The 19,744-nt window shown below is 44.5% G+C and overlaps 1 protein-coding gene and 3 non-coding genes across 10 annotated transcripts; all 4 read left to right on the forward strand.

Annotated features, from left to right (window-relative positions):
• The first annotated feature begins 1,205 nt into the window (after positions 1-1,205).
• On the forward strand, positions 1,206-19,141 carry atg16l1 (ATG16 autophagy related 16-like 1 (S. cerevisiae)). 7 transcript variants are annotated; one of them, XM_051398959.1, is made up of 21 exons: positions 1,206-1,392; positions 4,324-4,435; positions 4,592-4,685; positions 4,783-4,888; positions 9,119-9,192; positions 9,726-9,795; positions 10,289-10,470; positions 10,621-10,686; positions 10,782-10,868; positions 11,289-11,348; positions 11,470-11,514; positions 13,133-13,238; positions 13,736-13,841; positions 14,311-14,381; positions 14,642-14,713; positions 15,163-15,283; positions 15,404-15,509; positions 15,841-15,990; positions 16,089-16,136; positions 17,324-17,425; positions 18,741-19,141. In XM_051398959.1, exons 2-21 carry the CDS (start codon positions 4,330-4,332, stop codon positions 18,832-18,834), a joined length of 1,866 nt encoding a protein of 621 aa, XP_051254919.1. In that variant the 5' UTR covers positions 1,206-1,392; positions 4,324-4,329; the 3' UTR covers positions 18,835-19,141. The 7 variants fall into 7 exon arrangements, with proteins under 7 accessions (XP_051254919.1, XP_051254921.1, XP_051254920.1 ...); XM_051398961.1 differs by having other exon boundaries at positions 13,136-13,238; XM_051398960.1 differs by having other exon boundaries at positions 1,206-1,383.
• Positions 9,949-10,219, forward strand: LOC127363279 (small Cajal body-specific RNA 6). Its single transcript, XR_007884770.1, has one exon. It is a non-coding gene; the product is annotated as a small Cajal body-specific RNA 6 (non-coding RNA).
• On the forward strand, positions 13,348-13,618 carry LOC127363280 (small Cajal body-specific RNA 6). Its single transcript, XR_007884771.1, has one exon. It is a non-coding gene; the product is annotated as a small Cajal body-specific RNA 6 (non-coding RNA).
• Positions 14,793-15,064, forward strand: LOC127363281 (small Cajal body-specific RNA 6). The gene has a single exon (XR_007884772.1). It is a non-coding gene; the product is annotated as a small Cajal body-specific RNA 6 (non-coding RNA).
• Positions 19,142-19,744: the final 603 nt, after the last annotated feature.

A 19,744-nucleotide genomic window follows, 5' to 3' on the forward strand; every position in this document is an offset into this window, starting at 1 on the left:
GTCTAACCCTAACCCTGGCTCAGTCATTAAATTGCACCAACTGCAGATTGGTTAATTTAATTAGATTGGATTCAAATTTATTGTCATTTCACAAAGTCAAAGTACTAAGACAGGGACATATAAAATAACATTATAGATATAGATATATATATATACACTATCAGGATCAAGTCATTTAATCCTGTGAAAATATTTTCCATAATTGAATTAAGTAAATTCATAGAAAAACTTTTGAGAGAAACTGAAATAAAAAAACATCAAACAAAAGCCAACAGAAGTCAGAATCACACAGTCTGAAGTTATTGGTTCTTTCATTTCCTTCATCTGAATTATCTTTAATCCTTTCCAACAATCATTTAACAGATTCCTTCAATACTAAACACTACTACTAATAATAATAATAATGAAGTATTCCTTTCTGTCTGTCTGTCTGTCTGTCTGTCTGTCTGTCTATCTATTTATCTGTCTGTCTGTCTATTTATTTATCTATCTATCTGTCTGTGTATTTATCTGTCTGTCTGTCTGTCTGTCTATCTATCGGTCTATCTAGAAGAAGAAGAAGATATACTTTATTGATCCCTTAGGGTAAATTGTTCTTTTCACTCTTTTTACACAGACACACACACACACACACACACACACACACACACACACACACACACACACACACACACACACACACAGACACACACACACACACACACACACACACACAGATAGACACACACACACACAGACACACACACACAGATAGACACACACACACAGATAGACACACACACACACAGACACACACACACACAGATAGACACACACACAGATAGACACACACACACACAGACACACACACACACAGATAGACACACACACACACAGACACACACACACACACGAAGACACACACACACACACACACACACACACACACACACACACACAGACACACACACACACACACACACACACACACACACACACACACAGATGGAGTGACGGGCTGCAACGTTAGCAGGTTTGGGGTTCGGTACCTTGCTCAAGGGCACCTCGGCAGTGCACAGGAGATGAAACTGGCACCTCTCCAGCTACCAGTCCACACTCCATATTGGGGTCTGTGGGACTTGAACCGGCGACCCTCCGGCCTGTCTGTCTGTCTGTCTGTCTGTCTGCGTCAGTGTGGCGACTATTTAAACCTACGTCATCTTCGTGCGACCGTTCCGGAAGTCTGTGGTCGGAGCCAAGATGGCGGACGGTTGGAGCGAAGCAGCAGCAGTTGCTGTCGGTTAGGGACCAGAAACCGGATCGTTGAACACGGAACGCTTTGAAACAACAAGCCGAGGATACCGGAGAGTCGGTACCGGAGCAGAGCTTCAGACCGGGTCGCAGGTAGATGCTGTAAGTTTCCGGTTGTATCCGTTTTACCGCGCTGCGAACGTGCGCTGCTAGCCGCTAGCTTAGCATGCTAACATGTCGAGTCACGGGTGTTTGTGTGCCGGGACCTGCAGTCTGAACCGGGACCTGCAGTCTGAACCGGGACCTGCAGTCTGAACCGGTCCGTTAACACCGGCAGGTTGTTGATCTTCTAACCGGTTTAATTATTGATGGCCGCGTCTGTTAGCATGTTAGCATGTTAGCCTGGTGTCTTCCTGTTTGTGTTAGCTTTAGCAGCATATGCTAACAGACAGAAGCAAACAGTTGATTAACATTTACTAATATATGATCGATAAACATCACCAGCTGTACAGGTGAGCTCACCTGAGTGACGTCACTCTTTACCAACACAGTGTGATAAATTATCACACAGTAATCAATAACTGCACACAGTAATCAATTAATCAATTACTTCACACAGTAATCAATAACTTCACACAGTAATCAATTAATCAATAACTTCACACAGTAATCAATTAATCAATAACTTCACACAGTAATCAATTAATCAATAACTTCACACGTAATCAATAACTTCACACGTAATCAATAACTGCACACAGTAATCAATTAATCAATAACTTCACACAGTAATCAATAACTTCACACAGTAATCAATAACTTCACACAGTAATCAATTAATCAATAACTTCACACAGTAATCAATAACTTCACACAGTAATCAATAACTTCACACAGTAATCAATAAATCAATAACTTCACACGTAGTCAATAACTTCACACAGTAATCAATTAATCAATAACTTCACACGTAATCAATAACTTCACACGTAATCAATAACTGCACACAGTAATCAATCAATAACTGCACACAGTAATCAATCAATAACTGCACACAGTAATCAATCAATAACTGCACACAGTAATCAATCAATAACTGCACACAGTAATCAATCAATAACTGCACACAGTAATCAATTAATCAGTAACTTCACACGTAATCAATAGCTTCACAGGTAATCAATAACTGCACACAGTAATCAATCAATAACTGCACACAGTAAATAATCAATAACTGCACACAGTAATCAATTAATCAAAAACTGCACACAGTAATCAATTAATCAAAAACTGCACGCAGTAATCAATAACTGCACACAATAATCAATAACTGCACACATAATCAATAACTGCACACTTAATCAATAACTGCACACTTCATCAATAACTGCACACTTCATCAATAACTGCACACGTCATCAATAACTGCACACGTCATCAATAACTGCACACGTCATCAATTAATCAATAACTGCGCACAGTAATCAATAACTGCGCACAGTAATCAATAACTGCACACAGTAATCAATAACTGCACACAGTAATGAATTAATCAATAACTGCACACAGTAATCAATAACTTCACTGGTTCTTTTTCTGAGTTTAACATCAGAAAATTGCAGCTCATCCAGGATTTTATGTCCTTAAGACATGTTTGTAATTTAGATAATTGATTAATTTCATTGGGTTTGATTGATAGATATAACTGCGTATCATCTGCATAACAGTGAAAGTTAATGGAGTGATTCCTAATAATGTTGCCTAAAGGGAGCATATATAAAGTAAATAGTATTGGTCCAAGTACAGAACCTTGTGGAACTCCATGACTAACTGTAGTATTTATTGAAGATTCATATATAAAGCATATATAAAGTAAATAGTATCGGTCCAAGTACAAGTTGGTTGTGACATAGCAACAGTAACCACGGGAGGCCAGCAGCAGTTGATGCTGCGTTCCAGACCACTCAGGAAAAAACGGGTTGTGATTTGTGGAAAATGAATTGAACAGCGTCAAACTCGGAAATTACACGTATATACATCTTCTTCCAAAATAAGCATAAATTGCTGCTGCATAGGTTTTCAGTGTTCAGCGGATAGTGACAATATGCAACACTTCGCTTTTCTCCTCCTCCTCCTTAACCTGTAGCGTGTACACTATGACCTCTCGGTTAGATCCCAGTGGTCTTGAACGCAGCATCCAGGCCGGCGTTTGTTTCACTGAAATCCAAAGATGGAGGGGAAATTCATGAAGCCTGGAGAAGACGTCCTTACTGAAAAAGGACTTAAAAATAAATGGCGCTGGGCGTGGATAGAAGAAAGGGGCGGAGACAGCGGTGCTTGTTTCTGTGTGTGTGCGAAGAAGCTAATATATGCTACTAGCGCCCAAAAAGTTCTTCGACATCACGGAGGTAGGTCATCTTGTACCCTGCCAAGCACAATGCCAAAATTTTCCAAATCACCTAGTGTATGCGTCGGATCCACTACCCCCCCCCATCAAAAAAAAGTTCAGGCTCAGGATTTTTTTAAACTTTAAGCCCTGAGTACGCTTACCGTAACCAAGCACCTCCCAACAACAACAACAAAAATTTTTTTTAACACAATTTATTTTGCAAGCGCATCATCTTTCTGTGTTCTCCTGTGAGCGAACTCACACACTCATGGTAGGATCATATCGGGTTCTAAACCAATAAGAGACAGAGCTCGGGCGGGTCTTTGCCTCTGATTGGCTGTGGTCCTGTTCACCGCGCTAAGTTGCATGTGTTTAAAAATTGCCGAGCCCCGGTCCTTCTGCGACAGCATCAGACTCGGAACCAGAGGAGGAGACAACCGAGTCTGGGATAGAGCCCGGCTCCGAGACCCAAATTGAAAAGGCCAAAATATATTCCTTCAGACAGGACTGGCTTGAAACAAGTTCCCTGGCTGAGAGACAACAAAGGACGTAACGCAATGCACTGCGTGTACTGTCAGGAGTGTGGTAGAAAAATTATTAGTCGCACTTATTATTATTATTATTATTATTATTATTATTATTATTAAAGTTTCGCCCCATTAGAGAACCTGTCTCTGATGTGCGTTTGTTTTGTGTGTCTGCAGGTGGTGATGGCGGAGCGGCGGGTGGAGTGTACGTGGAAGAGACACATCTCCGAGCAGCTGAAGCTCAGAGACCGCGTGCAGAGACAGGCCTTCGAGGAGATCGTCCTCCAGTGTGAGTTACTGGTATTGATCGCTGATTGGAAACCAGTCACAGTACTGGGACATGTGGAGGTCACACTTTACTAGCAGCAGTGCTAATGCTAACACAGGCAGCTCTCAAGCACCTGTTCTAAAGTTTAGAGATGTTAAGTAAGTGTGTGTGTTTCAGACAACCGGCTGCTGGAGAAGTCCGACCTGCAGGCTGTTCTGTCAGAGAGATACCAGACTGACAAATACGATGTCCAGAGGGGACATGAGACCAGGTGAGTCCACATCAACAGCAACATTAATCCTATAAACCAGAGCTCAGAGTGACACTGTGTGTGTGTGTGTGTGTGTGTGTGTGTGTGTGTGTTTCAGTGTGGGTGCGGACTCGAGTCGCAGCGACGCTCTGCAACAGGAAATGGCTCAGATGAGAATCAAACACCAGGAGGAGCTGACGGAGCTGCACAAGAAACGAGGAGAGGTCAGTTGTGGTGTGTGTGTGTGTGTGTGTGTGTGTGTGTGTGTGTGGTCGGTCGTTGGATGGTCAGTTAGGGTTAGGAGTTTCCTGTTACTGCTGACTCTGGATCAGTTTCCTATAGTTTGTATATTATCTGTCCTTTACCGGCATACTTACACTTCAATTCAATTTTATTTGTATAGCGCCAATTCATAACAGAGGTTATCTCAGGACACTTTTCAAATAGAGCAGGTCTAGACCGAACTCCTTATTTTGGTCGTAATATCAACCGTCCAACTCAGGGTACCTCACAGTACACCGAGCTAAACGAGGACGAACATAGGACTCACAAAACAAAGATGGCTGTGCCCATATTGAGCTGTATGTTCTTTGTATTTGTGCTACGTTGGTCGTTTTAATGTCGATTTTAAATGCTCCTACACACTGTTTACATTGCTGCTTTAGTCCGGTCACCAGTTTATGCATTGCACGGTGTTGCTGTGCGTGCAATACAATGTAAAGTTTAGTTTTCGAGCTGGTTTGCTAAATATGCTAATGTAGCTAACAATAACACTAGCCTGCCCCTGGAGGCTCCTGGAGGCTCCTGGAGGCCCCTGGTGGCCCCTGGAGGCCCCTGGAGGCCCCTGGAGGCCCCTGGAGGCCGGCCCCTGGTGGCCCCTGGAGGCTCCTGGAGGCCCCTGGTGGCCCGTGGTGGCCCCTGGAGGCCCCTGGAGGCCCCTGGAGGCTCCTGGTGGCCCGTGGTGGCCCGTGGTGGCCCCTGGAGGCTCCTGGAGGCCCCTGGTGGGCCCTGGAGGCTCGAGAAAAACGCCATAGCACTTGTTGACATTGAAATAGGTTCAAATGGGAAAATATTATTGAAATGTAACACTTGCAGTAACGGAATTACTTGAAATGTTAGTGTTTGTGTAGAAAAACATTATTATTTCACATTGAGCTTGTTTAGAAGACACAAGCAATAACACAGCTGCTGCACTGGTGGCGTCCATGTTCTTTCTGACTCGTCGTGTAGCAGATGCCCAAAGACAAACTGGAACGCTATAAGTGGTACAAGCCAGGCAATGACGTCACGTTCGTGCATCAGAGCAAATGGATAGCACCATTAGTAACTTGCATTAATGGGGGGGAGAGAGACAGGGGCAGAGAGAGACAGACAGACACAGACAGACAGACAGACGAAATCCCCTGATAGTCTGGGCCTACACTGTGTGCGCAATTATTGGGCAAGTTGTATTTTTGAGGATTAATTTTATTATTGAACAACTACAGTGCTCTCGGTCAATCCAAAATGTTAATGAACCTGAATGTTTAAGAAAGTAAAAGTGAGGTTTTGACTTTCTTAAGAGAATATATATATATATATATATATATATATATATATATATAATTATTAGGCAACCATTAGTGTGCAGAATTATAATGCAACTAAATGAAAAAACTAACATTTTCCCATCTCACTTGTTTATTTTCATCTGTTAAAGTGAGAATGATAAAACAACTCAAAATTTACAAATAAACATTTATGACATGTAAAAAAAAAAAAGAAATCAGTGACCAATATAGCCACCCTTCTTTTCAGTAACTGTCACAAGCCTTCCATTCATGGAGTCTGTCAGTTTCTTGATCTGTTGACGATTGAACTTTTTGTGCAGCAGCAACCACAGCCTCCCAGACACTGTTCAAAAAGGTGTACTGTCTTCCTTCACTGTAAACCTCTCGTTTAAGCAGGGCCCACAGGTTCTCTGTAGGGTTTAGGTCAGGTGAGGAAGGGGGCCATGTCATTATTTTTTCATCCTTAAGGCCTTTACTGACTAGCCATGCAGAGGAGTACTTCGATGCATGCGATGGAGCATTGTCCTGCATAAAAATCATGGTCTTCTTGAAAGATGCAGACTTTTTCCTGTACCACTACTTGAAGAAAGTGTCTTCTAAAAACTGGCAGTAGGTTTGGGAGTTGATTTTGAGGCCATTTTCAACCCGAAAAGGTCCAACTAGCTCATCTTTAATAATACCAGCCCATACCAGTACCCCACCTCCACCTTGCTGGCATCTGAGTCGAAGTGGAGCTCTGTGTCCGTTACTGATCCAGCCACGGGCCCATCCATCTGGTCCATAAAGAGTCACTCTCATCTCATCAGTCCATAAAACCTTTCCCAGTCTTGACGTTTCAACTTGTGTGTTTTGTTCAGTGGTGGTCGGGTTTCAGCCTTCCTTACCTTGGCCATGTCTCTAAGCACTGAACACCTTGTACTTCTGGACACTCTGGGTAGGTTGCAGTTCTGGAATATGGCAGCACTGGAGGATAATGGGTTCCTGGTAGCTTCACGTTTGATTCTTCTCAAATCTTTGGCAGGTGATTTGCGACCTTTTTTCTCAACACGTTTCTTCACGCTTCAAGAGTGCTGCATCACTCTGAAAGACTTTTTACAATTTTTGACTTTTCAGAGTCTGTTAAATCTCTTTTTTGGCCCATTTTGCCTGAGGAAGAGAAGCTGTCTAATAATTATGCACACCTTGATATAGAGTGTTGATCTCCTTAGGCCACACCCTCACTCATTACGCAAATACACATCACCTGGTATGCTAAAATCCAATAAGCACTCAAGTTTATACAGCTTAAAGTTGGAAAGTATGCATAAAAATTATGATATGGCCAAAATACTCACTTGCCTAATAATTGTGCACACAGTGTATAGCAGCATAACTAAGGGATGGTTCAGGACTCACCTGATCCAGCCCTAACTATAAGCTTTATCAAAGAGGAATGTCTTAAGCCTACTCTTGAATGTGGTGAGGGTGTCTGCCTCCCGAACCACAACTGGAAGCTGGTTCCACAAGAGAGGAGCTTGGTAACTGAAGGCTCTGGCTCCTGTTCTACTTTTAGAGACTATAGGAACCACAAGTAGCCCAGCATTCAGAGAACGTAGTGTTCTAGAGGGGTAATAGGGTACTATGAGCTCTTTAAGATATGAAGGGGCCTGACCATGAAGAGCTTTATAGGTGAGGAGGAGGATTTTAAATTCTATTCTACATTTTACAGGGAGCCAGTGCAGAGAAGCTAGTACAGGAGAGATGTGATCTCTTTTCTAGTTCCTGTCAGTACTCGTGCTGCAGCGTTTTGAATTAATTGGAGCGTTTTAATGGACTTATTGGGGCAACCTGATAATAAAGAGTTGCAGTAATCCAGCCTTGAAGTAACAAATGCATGGATTAGATTTTCTGCATCTGTCTGTGATAGTATGTGTCTAATTTTTCTAATATTATGTAAATGAAAGAAGGCGGTCCTAGAGGTCTGCTTTATGTGGGAGTTAAATGACAAATCCTGATCAAAGATAACTCCAAGATTCCTGACAGTGGTGCTAGAGGCCAAGTTAATGCCATCTAGAGTAACTATATCTTTAGACAATGAGTCTCTAAGGTTTTTGGGGCCAAGAATTTTGTTTTTTTCTGAGTTTAACATCAGAAAATTGCAGCTCATCCAGGATTTTATGTCCTTAAGACATGTTTGTAATTTAGATAATTGATAAATCTATCGGGCTTGATTGATAGATATAACTGCGTATCATTTGCATAACAGTGAAAGTTAATGGAGTGATTCCTAATAATGTTGCCTAAAGGGAGCATATATAAAGTAAATGATATTGGTCCAAGTACAGAACCTTGTGGAACTCCATGACTAACTGTAGTATTTATTGAAGATTCATCGTTAACATGTACAAACTGCCAACGATCTGATAAATACGACTTAAACCAGCTTAGTGCGGTTCCTTTAATGCCAATTTGATGCTCAAGTCTCTGTAAAAGAATATTATGGTCAATGGTGTCAAATGCAGCACTAAGATCTAATAATACAAGTACAGAGACAAGTCCATTGTCTGAAGCAATCAAAAGGTCATTATTAACTTTAACCAGAGCTGTCTCTGTGCTGTGATGAACTCTAAATCCTTACTGAAAATCCTCAAATAAACTATTATGTAGAAAGTCACACAACTCTTTGGCGACTACTTTCTCACCACAAGGTCTGTCATCAGATTATAATGGTTGCCATGGAAACCTTGCACACTGAGTCAGATGTGTTTCATTGTGAAATTCACAATAGAGTCTGAGAACAGGAGTTTGTTGTTTCATGCTTGAATGAAACTGTCTGCAGACGCTGACCTGCCTGACATCCATTATCCAAACAACATGGGCGACACATCTGTGTGTTTGTAACTACTGTGTTTGTTTGTCCTGCAGCTGGCTCAGAGTGTGATCGAACTCAACAACCAGATCCAACAGAAAGACAAAGAGATCCAGAGCAACGAGGCCAAGTCAGTATCTGACACTGCAGCATGTTTGTGACTGATAGCTGATCAATCACAGGAACATATCTGTATATTACTGTGACTGATGGCTGATCAATCACAGGAACATATCTGTATATTACTGTGACTGATGGCTGATCAATCACAGGAACATACCTGTATATTACTGACTGATGACTGATCAATCACAGGAACATATCTGTATATTACTGTGACTGATAGCTGATCAATCACAGGAACATATCTGTATATTACTGTGACTGATGGCTGATCAATCACAGGAACATATCTGTATATTACTGTGACTGATGGCTGATCAATCACAGGAACATACCTGTATATTACTGTGACTGATAAGCTGATCAATCACAGGAACATATCTGTATATTACTGTGACTGATGGCTGATCAATCACAGGAACATACCTGTTTATTACTGTAACTGATAGCTGATCAATCACAGGAACATATTTGTTTATTACTGTGACTGATGGCTGATCAATCACAGTAATATACAGGTGTATTATTGTGTGTTTTCAGGATGTTGGAGTACCAGCAGCAGATCAATAACCTGGAGGGGGACTGTCGGGACCTGAGGAGCTCCCTGCAGGTAGGAGACCAGCTGAGTCACCAGAGTCCAGTAAACCTTCCCAACGGGAGGATCCTGATCCTATAATTAACCCTGATCTAATAATAATAATAATAATAATAATAATAATAATAATAATAATAATAATTTAAAAAGTCTAACAGACTTTATGAAGGTCAGTGATGAGCAGTAAAAGGTCTGATTACCCGCAATCCTCTCCTGCTGCCCTCTGGCTCCCAGCAGCACTTGCTCTGTGCTCCCATCATGCTCTAGTGGTGCAGTGGTGGTCCCAGCAGCTGCTGACAGACAGGATGTGACATCACAGCGTGGGCCTGTACAGAGCTCCTGCAGGGCCACAGTGATTGACATCCCACAGAACCAATCAGCACGGAGTGTCAGGCTGAGGGGGAGGAGGGAGCTGATCTCAAGTTTTCAACCTGAGACCTTCAGTTTACCCTCAGCCAATCAGATCACAGCCTGTTACAATGGTAACGGGACCTCACTGTCCCTGCAGGACCTGGAGCGGGCAAACCAGACCCTGAAGGACGAGTATGACGCCCTGCAGATCACCTTCTCCGCCCTGGAGGAGAAACTGAGGAAGACCACCGAGGACAACCAGGAGCTGGTGTCCCGCTGGATGGCCGAGAAAGCTCAGGAGGCCAACAAGCTGAACGCTGAGAACGAGAAGGACAGCAGGTAGTGGAGGATCAATAATAATAATAAAGAGTTCGGTCTAGACCTGCTCTATTTGAAAAGTGTCCTGAGATAACTTCTGTTATGAATTGGCGCTATACAAATAAAATTGAAATAATAATAATAATAATAATAACCCGCTGTGTGTTTCAGGCGCAGACAGGCCAAACTGCAGAAGGACCTGGCCGACGCTGCCAAAGAGCCTCTTCCTGTGGACCCGTCAGTAGATATTGATCTTTTATTGATCTTGTTTTAATCCCGTTCTCTGACGTTATCGGTGACGCAGACTGCTGACTCAGTGTTTGTGTCCTCAGGGACGACGACATCGAGGTCCTGGCTGAGGATGGAGGGAAGGGGGGTGGAGAGACCTCCCCTAACAGACCGCTCAGCAGGACTCCCAGGTGAGAGTCTGAACCCTGATGTACAAACTATCAATAACAGTGTCCATCATAAGTGTTAGGGATTGAAGGGGCAGCGGGTCGGGGCTCTCTCTCCTCCTGTCTGTGAATGATCAGTTAGCAGTCGCTCCTTAAAGGGAAACAGCAGAGCTGTGGAGGACTGGGATTGTGGGATTGTTCATGGACCGGTGTTTAGTTTCCAGAGCCGGAGGCCAGGAGACTCTGTCCCGAGTGCTTCTGTAATCCTGGCTGTGAACTGTGGGATACGGAGTATCTCTTCAGCCCCCTGCTCTGTGGTTGTGGTTGTGGTCCACTGCGGTCGGTCTGTCAGTGTTTCAGTATAGTTGTGAATGTGTTATCCGATCAGTTTGTGTATTAATCAATATTAATCAATATTATTAATAATGAGCTTTCTGTGTGCAGTAAGAAGATCTCCCAGCCTCCTCCTGGTGGTCTGCTGGACTCTATCTCAAACATATTCGGGTATGTAGCTGTGAGATACTGGTCCTGGTCTCTGGGGGTCTGGACTGTCCACTTTGTGATTGACCACCTGTCTATCTGTCTATCTGTCTACCTTTCTGTCTGTCTATCTGTCTGTCTGCAGCGTGTCTGAGTGTGTTCAGCCTGGACTCGTCCCAGCACACTCCAGGTGAAGGACTGTGTGTGTTTACCTGTTCACACTGTCGGCTCTGATCCAAACCGTCACTGTAACACAGTCCTGGTCCTAATGTGGCTCTCTGGTCTGACTGATCACTGTATTGATCCTCTGATCACTGTATTGATCCTCTGATCGTAAGGTATTGGACACATCAAAATGTTGACCTGATGATGGCGCTAGAGGAAAAATCAAAAACCTGCAGAACTAAAGACCTTCCCATCATCCTCAGCTGGCCTGTTTACTGCTCATCTGCTGCTCTGTGATTGGCTGAGGATGAAGGTTGAGTGTTGTGATTGGCTGAGGATGAGGGAAGCTGTCCTGTGATTGGCTGTCTGCAGAGGAACACAGCCAACTGCTGACTTATTGATCATTCTGCTGACAGTGTGAACACACGGTGAAGTTTGTAGTGACGTGATTATTATCGACAATAATCAATACTAAATCAATAATGGTGTAGTAGTGTGTGTGGATAGAGTGGCAGTTTGTGGGTGCTGTTGTCCTGATTTAATAATCACCAATCAGAGATCCAAGATAGATATAAGTGTGATGTTGGACCCGGTGTTTGTCCCTCCCTGGCTTCTGTACTGTCGGTGGTTGTTACCTGACACATGTAATTACAGCTGATTGGTTGGCACAGGTGGTAAGCTCGGCCAATCGGGAACCAGAGTTCATATTTGATCGATGATCGAACTGATCAGTGTTGTCACGACAGCTGTGAATTCAGTCATTGATCAGTTGTTGTGTAACCTTATGTTGTGATTGGCTGAGCCAACAAGCTTAAACAATACTTTAATAAAATAAGCACAAAATGGCCGTCGATGACATTAAAGAGAGGTTTTTACTTACTGAGGTAAATTTAAAATGGAACAGTGTATTTACTACTGTACTAACTGATTAATAACTTAAATAGAAATAACAAAGGATAAAACCCAGCTGCAACAATGGAACACTTAATAACAGTTTAATAATTCAATAAATACAATCTGCTGTCATTAACACACGTTGTAAATGGTAAATGGACCTGTACTTGTATAGCGTCTTTCTAGTCTTCCGACCACGCAAAGCGCTTTTACACTACGTGCCACATTCACCCTTTCATACAGTGATGGCAAAGTCCATCAAACAGAAACTAACATTCATGCACATTCACACACCGATGCACGGCATCGGGAGCAATTTGGGGTTCAGTATCTTGCTCAAGGATACTTCGACATGTGGCACCAGCCGGGGATCGAACCCACAACCTTCCGATTAACTCTGCCTCTGAGCCACAGCCGCCCTCTATCTGTATAAGATCTTTACAGCTGTGCGTCCCATCTCCGGGTCGAGGGACGCACAGCCACTGCCAGATGTGCGATGTGGTCACACAGGCGGTGGGTCATCCGTCTGCTTTCAACTGTATCCACACGTCTTCGTCTGTTTCCCACTTTTAAACCTCTATTGGACGTCCTGCCCGCTGTTATTTATAAAGCACAAGAGTTCCCTCAGGACACAGAGCAGCACCGTACTATAAAGTTATAGACAGTCCCACCATGAGCTTGGCGACACTTTACAGTGAAGACCTCCGCGCTGTCTTTACACTGTTTGTGACGATGCTCCTCTTCCTCAGCAGGCGTCGCAGTGCCAACTCTTTCAGCACTTCACCAGAGAACACAGAGGCCCCTTCAGGAGTGTGTGCGGAGGTTCGAGTCCCCTCAACAGCTCTTCATGTGTTCGTAAGTATCGTCCAGAATAAACATCATAAATGAGTTCCTATAATGCATCGCTCTTGGTCTCGTACAGAACCAGGTGGGTTCAACAGGAAACTATCAGTATAACCTCATTGGTCAGTGATGAGCAGTAAAAGGTCTGATTACCCACAATCCTCTCCTGCTGCCCTCTGGCTCCCAGCAGCCCTTGCTCTGTGCTCCCATCATGCTCTAGTGGTGCATTGGTGGTCCCAGCAGCTGCTGACAGACAGGATGTGACATCACAGCGTGGGCCTGTACAGAGCTCCTGCAGGGCCACAGTGATTGACATCCCACAGAACCAATCAGCACGGAGTGTCAGGCTGAGGGGGAGGAGGGAGCTGATCTCAAGTTTTCAACCTGAGACCAACAGAAGAACAGGAAGTGCTCAGTGGAGTGTTTTCATTGGTTCACTGTGTGTGTGTGTGTGTGTGTGTGTGTGTGTGTGTGTGTGTGTGTGTGTGTGTGTGTGTGTGTGTGTGTAGGAAGCACATGATGGCGAGGTGAACGCAGTGAGGTTCAGCCCCGGCTCTCGTCTCCTAGCAACAGGAGGGATGGACCGCAGGGTGAAGCTGTGGGAGGTTGTCTCCGGTGAGTTCAGGATGGACCGGTACTGTACTCACCTGTTGCATTATTGATCAATGGTGTTCAATCCCCTGTCCCTAAATACGGACAGCTGTACATTGTTCTAATTACTTACGATCAATAAGTAGCTGACAACAGAGAAAGCTTTCTCCCAGTTATCGAGGTTAATGCTTATATAATAATAATAATATTAATAATAATAATGTTTTTTTCGACTGGTTGAGACAGACGACCACCCACCTAGAGCCGGAGGATCTGTCCTAGGTTTCTGCCTTTTAACAGGCAGTTTTTCCTTGCCCTTGTCTCCAAGGTCTTGCTCATGATGGTACTGTTGGGTCTCTGTAATTAATGTTATAAAGAGTTCGGTCTAGACCTGCTCTATTTGAAAAGTGTCCTGAGATAACTTCTGTTATGAATTGGTGCTATACAAATAAAATTGAATTATTATATTATAATAAAACTGACTGTGTTGCAGGTCGCTGTGAGCCTAAAGGAGCTCTGACCGGCAGTAATGCTGGGATCACCAGCATCGAGTTTGACAGCGCTGTAAGTTTAATATCTGTTAAATATCTATATATCTGCTTCATATCTGTTTAATATCTGAATATCGGTTTACTGCTGAGACACAGATCAATACTGGAGCCGCAGCCAACCATTGTTTCATTATTGATTACTCTGATTTTCTACATGAATCATTTAGTCTATAAAAAGTTAAAAACAAACTGAAGAGGTGTGTGTGTGTGTGTGTATTGATTGATATATGTATTGATATATTGATCTATGTATTGATCTGTGGTGTGTTTCAGGGCTCGTACCTGCTGGCAGCCTCTAATGACTTTGCGAGTCGGATCTGGACTGTAGACGACTACAGACTAAGGGTGAGACAATGACTGTAAACAATCAATCAGTTACCAATCCTTGTGATTTCCCGTCGATCAATAAATTTCAATTCAAGCCGGTCAGTGATGTGATGTAAAAGGTCTGAACCTCAAGTCCTGCCCGTCGGCCATTTTAGCTCCCAGCAGCCCTTGCTCTGTGCTCCCATCATGCTCTAGTGGTGCATTGGTGGTCCCAGCAGCTGCTGACAGACAGGATGTGACATCACAGCGTGGGCCTGTACAGAGCTCCTGCAGGGCCACAGTGATTGACATCCCACAGAACCAATCAGCACGGAGCGTCAGGCTGAGGGGGCGGGGCCTGAGTGCTGATCTCACTCTTCTACTGAGACCGTACAGTTGCCTGTTTTTAGTTCAAACAGGAAGTGTGTGTTAGGCTCTAATGTGTGTGTGTGTGTGTGTGTGTGTGTGTGTGTGTGTGTGTCCTCCAGCACACCCTCACAGGTCACAGCGGGAAGGTGCTGTCAGCTCGCTTCCTATTGGACAACGCTCGCATCGTCTCTGGAAGCTACGACCGAACTCTCAAACTGTGGGACCTCCGCAGCAAAGTCTGTACGTCCCTGGACTCTGTCTACTGGTTCCCATAGCAACCAGAGACGAGTACTGTACTGTTCATGTGTTGGTACGTTGTGACATCACTGCTGTGACATCACTGCTGTCCCACCTGCGCAGGTATGAAGACGGTGTTTGCTGGTTCCAGCTGTAACGACATCGTGTGCACGGAGCAGTGCGTCATGAGCGGACACTTTGATAAGAAAGTTCGATTCTGGGACATCAGGTCAGTGAGATTGATTGATTGTCGTTATCGGTCGTCACTCATCCCAACGATGAGTTCACACCAAATGCAAAGTGAATTTATGCCTCACGTTATTTGATTTTTAATCTGGGTTGGGGTTATTTTGATCAGATTTTGATCTCAATAAATGGATCAATAACGATGTCATGATGACTATTTGTAAAAAGTCTGAATTCTGTCCGTCTGTCTGCGAGACGACAAGCTTTTAATGTTTTTTCTGTGAATGGAGTGGATCAGAACTAGCTGGGTTCTGTCCGGTTGAGGAGAGCCGCTGACAGGCGTCTGTGTGTCTCTGTGTCTGTGTGTGTGTCAGAGCGGAGAGTATAGTCCGGGAGCTGGAGCTGCTGGGCAGAGTCACGTCTCTGGACCTGAACCACGACCGCACCGAGCTGCTCACCTGCTCGAGAGACGACCTGGTGAAGATCATCGACCTGCGGACTAATGCCGTCAAACAGACCTTCAGGTGAGTTCATCCTCAGACCTCCAGAACCCCTGCTCAATAACAGTAATGATCCTTCATATCTAATAACTGTGTGTGTGTGTGTGTGTGTGTGTGTTCAGCGCTCAGGGCTTCAAGTGTGGAGCCGACTGGACCAGAGTCACCTTCAGGTGGGTTTCTTCCATCTGACTGAGTACAGGTGGGGGACCTGCTCACAAGTGGGTAGCTCTTAGTAACGCAGATCTTTTCCACACCCCCTGGAAAACCTGGACGTTCAGACACTAGTTTTCCAGTTCTGGAAACACCTGGAACTGGATTAAAATGACCCAATAATCAATAATCAGTGTAAAAAGTATTTTGTAAAGCTGAGTGTGTACATAACTGACTGTTGGTAGGACTAGTGATGGATATTGTAGTGGACCTCTAGTGGGCCTGTAGTAAGACTCTAGTGGGCCTGTAGTAAGACTCTAGTGGGCCTGTAGTAAGACTCTAGTGGGCCTGTAGTAAGACTCTAGTGGGACTATAGTGGGCCTGTAGTAAGACTCTAGTGGGACTCTAGTGGGCCTGTAGTAAGACTCTAGTGGGCCTCTAGTGGGCCTGTAGTAAGACTCTAGTGGGACTCTAGTGGGCCTGTAGTAAGACTCTAGTGGGCCTGTAGTAAGACTCTAGTGGGCCTGTAGTAAGACTCTAGTGGGACTCTAGTGGGCCTGTAGTAAGACTCTAGTGGGCCTGTAGTAAGACTCTAGTGGGCCTGTAGTAAGACTCTAGTGGGCCTGTAGTAAGACTCTAGTGGGCCTGTAGTAAGACTCTAGTGGGCCTGTAGTAAGACTCTAGTGGGCCTCTAGTGGGCCTGTAGTAAGACTCTAGTGGGCCTGTAGTAAGACTCTAGTGGGCCTGTAGTAAGACTCTAGTGGGCCTATAGCGGGCCTCTAGTGGGCCTGTAGTAAGACTCTAGTGGGACTCTAGTGGGCCTGTAGTAAGACTCTGGTGGGCCTGTAGTAAGACTCTGGTGGGCCTCTAGTGGGCCTGTAGTAAGACTCTGGTGGGCCTGTAGTAAGACTCTAGTGGGCCTATAGCGGGCCTGTAGTAAGACTCTAGTGGGCCTATAGCGGGCCTGTAGTAAGACTCTAGTGGGCCTATAGCGGGCCTGTAGTAAGACTCTAGTGGGCCTATAGCGGGCCTGTAGTAAGACTCTAGTGGGCCTATAGCGGGCCTCTAGTGGGCCTGTAGTAAGACTCTAGTGGGCCTGTAGTAAGACTCTAGTGGGCCTGTAGTGGACTCTTGGATCTACAGTCTGTATCTTCTGAGTGAAGCCTGGAAGTCACATGACGTGTGTGTGTTTGTTTGTTGTGTTCAGTCCTGACGGCAGCTACGTGGCCGGAGGATCAGCTGATGGAGCTTTGTACATCTGGAACGTCCTGACCGGGAAAGTGGACCGAACACTGGACCGGAACCACAAGTAAGAACCAGATAGTAAACCAGATACTCATTGTCCCCAATCGTTGCTGTTGTCATGTTCATCATCATCAGTCACTACTAATAGTGTAGTTGTTGCTACTGTTGCGCGCTCTCTCTCTCTCTCTCCCTCCCCCCAAGAGCTGAAGGATCTGTCCTAGGTTTCTGCCTTTTAACAGGCAGTGTTTCCTTGCCCTTGTCTCCAAGGTCTTGCTCATGGTGGTACTGTTGGGTCTCTGTAAATAATGTTATAAAGAGTTCGGTCTAGACCTACTCTATTTGAAAAGTGTCCTGAGATAACTTCTGTTATGAATTGGCGCTATACAAATAAAACTGAATTGATACAGATAGAACAGTTCTGATACACATTAATATTATATTTATATTTATTTATGGTTCTGATTCCTCTGTATTGATTATAATCTGTTAATCAGCAGTAATGATTGTGAATCAGAACAAGCAGTAACAGTGTAACATCACACAATATCAGTGGGCGGCTGTGGCTCAGAGGCAGAGCGGGTCTCCACATGTCGAAATATCCTTGAGCAAGATACTAAACCCCAAATTGCTCCCGATGCTGGTGTGTGAATGTGTATGAATGAGTTAGTTTCTGTTTGATGGACTTTACCATCACTGAGTGAAAGGGTGAATGTGTCTGTAGTGTAAAAGTGCTTTGAGTGGAGAAAGGAGCTATACAAGTACAGGTCCAGTTACTATTTACAAGTGGTTGTTCAATAACTTCCAACTTCACTGAAACTGATCAGACTGATCGATACGATGGATGATTGATAAGGTTAACAGTTACTGACTAATTAACTGGCTACAAACTGGCTCCTCTTCCTCCACTTCCTCTCCTGTTGCTGTCTGAACCCTTCATCCCCAAAGTCAGAGTCCTGGTTGGAGCCGCTGGACATCAGCCGGCCTCTATCGGCCTGCCCCGCTCCGGTTCTGTGACTCATTCGGGCCCGCTCCCCGGCAGTATTCCCTGTTGGGTCTCCCCATCCTTCCAGCTCCCAGTCTGGGTACAGACAGCCAGTAGCACCACTAACTAGCTAATAACAGCTAGTACAGTTAGCATATGCAGCAGTGCAGCGGTCAGAGACTTCCTGTGTTACAAGAGAAAAGGTCCCCGTTGCAATAATCCTCTGATACTTTTGGTCCCAGGGACGAGGAGCAGCTCCTGAAGTCTAATGTTGGTTTGGTTTCTCTGAGACTCTGAACAGATGGACAATAAATACATGTTGGTGTTTGTTTGTTTGTTTGTTTATAAAAACCATAAGAACAGCAGATTGACACTGTAACCGTTTGTTTGTTTGCAGCTCTGCCATCAACTCGGTGTCCTGGTCGCCTTCAGGAGCGTACGTCGCCAGCGTGGAGAAAGGCAGCAAAGCCATCCTGTGGTCTGACATGTGATTGGCTGATGTGGACTGCAGCAGGCAGACAGACACTGAGGAGGAGACAGACAGACACTAAGGGGGAGACAGACGGTCTCAGTTTGTTGGACTCTCAGCAGACAGACTGAAGGACACTGACTCAGACTGTGGACGTCTGTCCAGCTGCTCGTTGTTGAACATAAACAGCTTCAGCCTGATGTTTGTTTGTTTGTTGGCTGCGTTCAGTTAATGATCTTTATTAACAATGAATCTGATGAACAGATGAATGAGAGTGTGAGTGTGAGTGTGAGTGTGACCAGAATAAAGTAAATATCTGTCCTCTGTCACACTGTTTGGACTCTGAGACTCACTGCACACAGTCGCACAGCTCTGAACTAAAAGCTTCTGTTAGCCAACGCTTCAGTTAGCTGAAACTAAAGGAATCGGGGACAGAATAGAACCACAAACAGACCAAATGAAACCAGGTATTGACGGGGTCCAAACCCGACGTAGGTCGCCGGTAGCCACTGCCGCTGGTAGCTGGTCGCTGCCCTCAGTCTCTGCAGCTGAGGACCAGGAACTGGGTTTAATGTTTATCTTAATTCAGTTAAATCTGATTTTATTTCACTGAGCGTGTGTTACACTGTGAGCGTGTGTTACACTGAGCATGAGCTGCTGATGTCAGCACACAGACTGCTGACTCTGTCTGGCAGCAACTTATCAGATCAGCAGAGACTCACAACTGCTGCTGATCACATTATGTCAGGTTATTATTGATTATTAATGATGGTTGTTAGTGATCAATCATTATTAGTGATCAATAATAATTATGTGAAACTGTTGTGGAGCGTTCAACCACAAACAGAAGAAGCCAGGATGACACATTAGAAAGGTCTGGAACAAGAGAGACAAACAAACAAACCAATGTCGGGCTCCACGTCGTAGGGTGT

The sequence above is a fragment of the Dicentrarchus labrax genome, unplaced genomic scaffold (assembly GCF_905237075.1).
Source record: "Dicentrarchus labrax unplaced genomic scaffold, dlabrax2021, whole genome shotgun sequence".
NCBI classification, from domain to species: Eukaryota; Metazoa; Chordata; class Actinopteri; family Moronidae; genus Dicentrarchus; species Dicentrarchus labrax.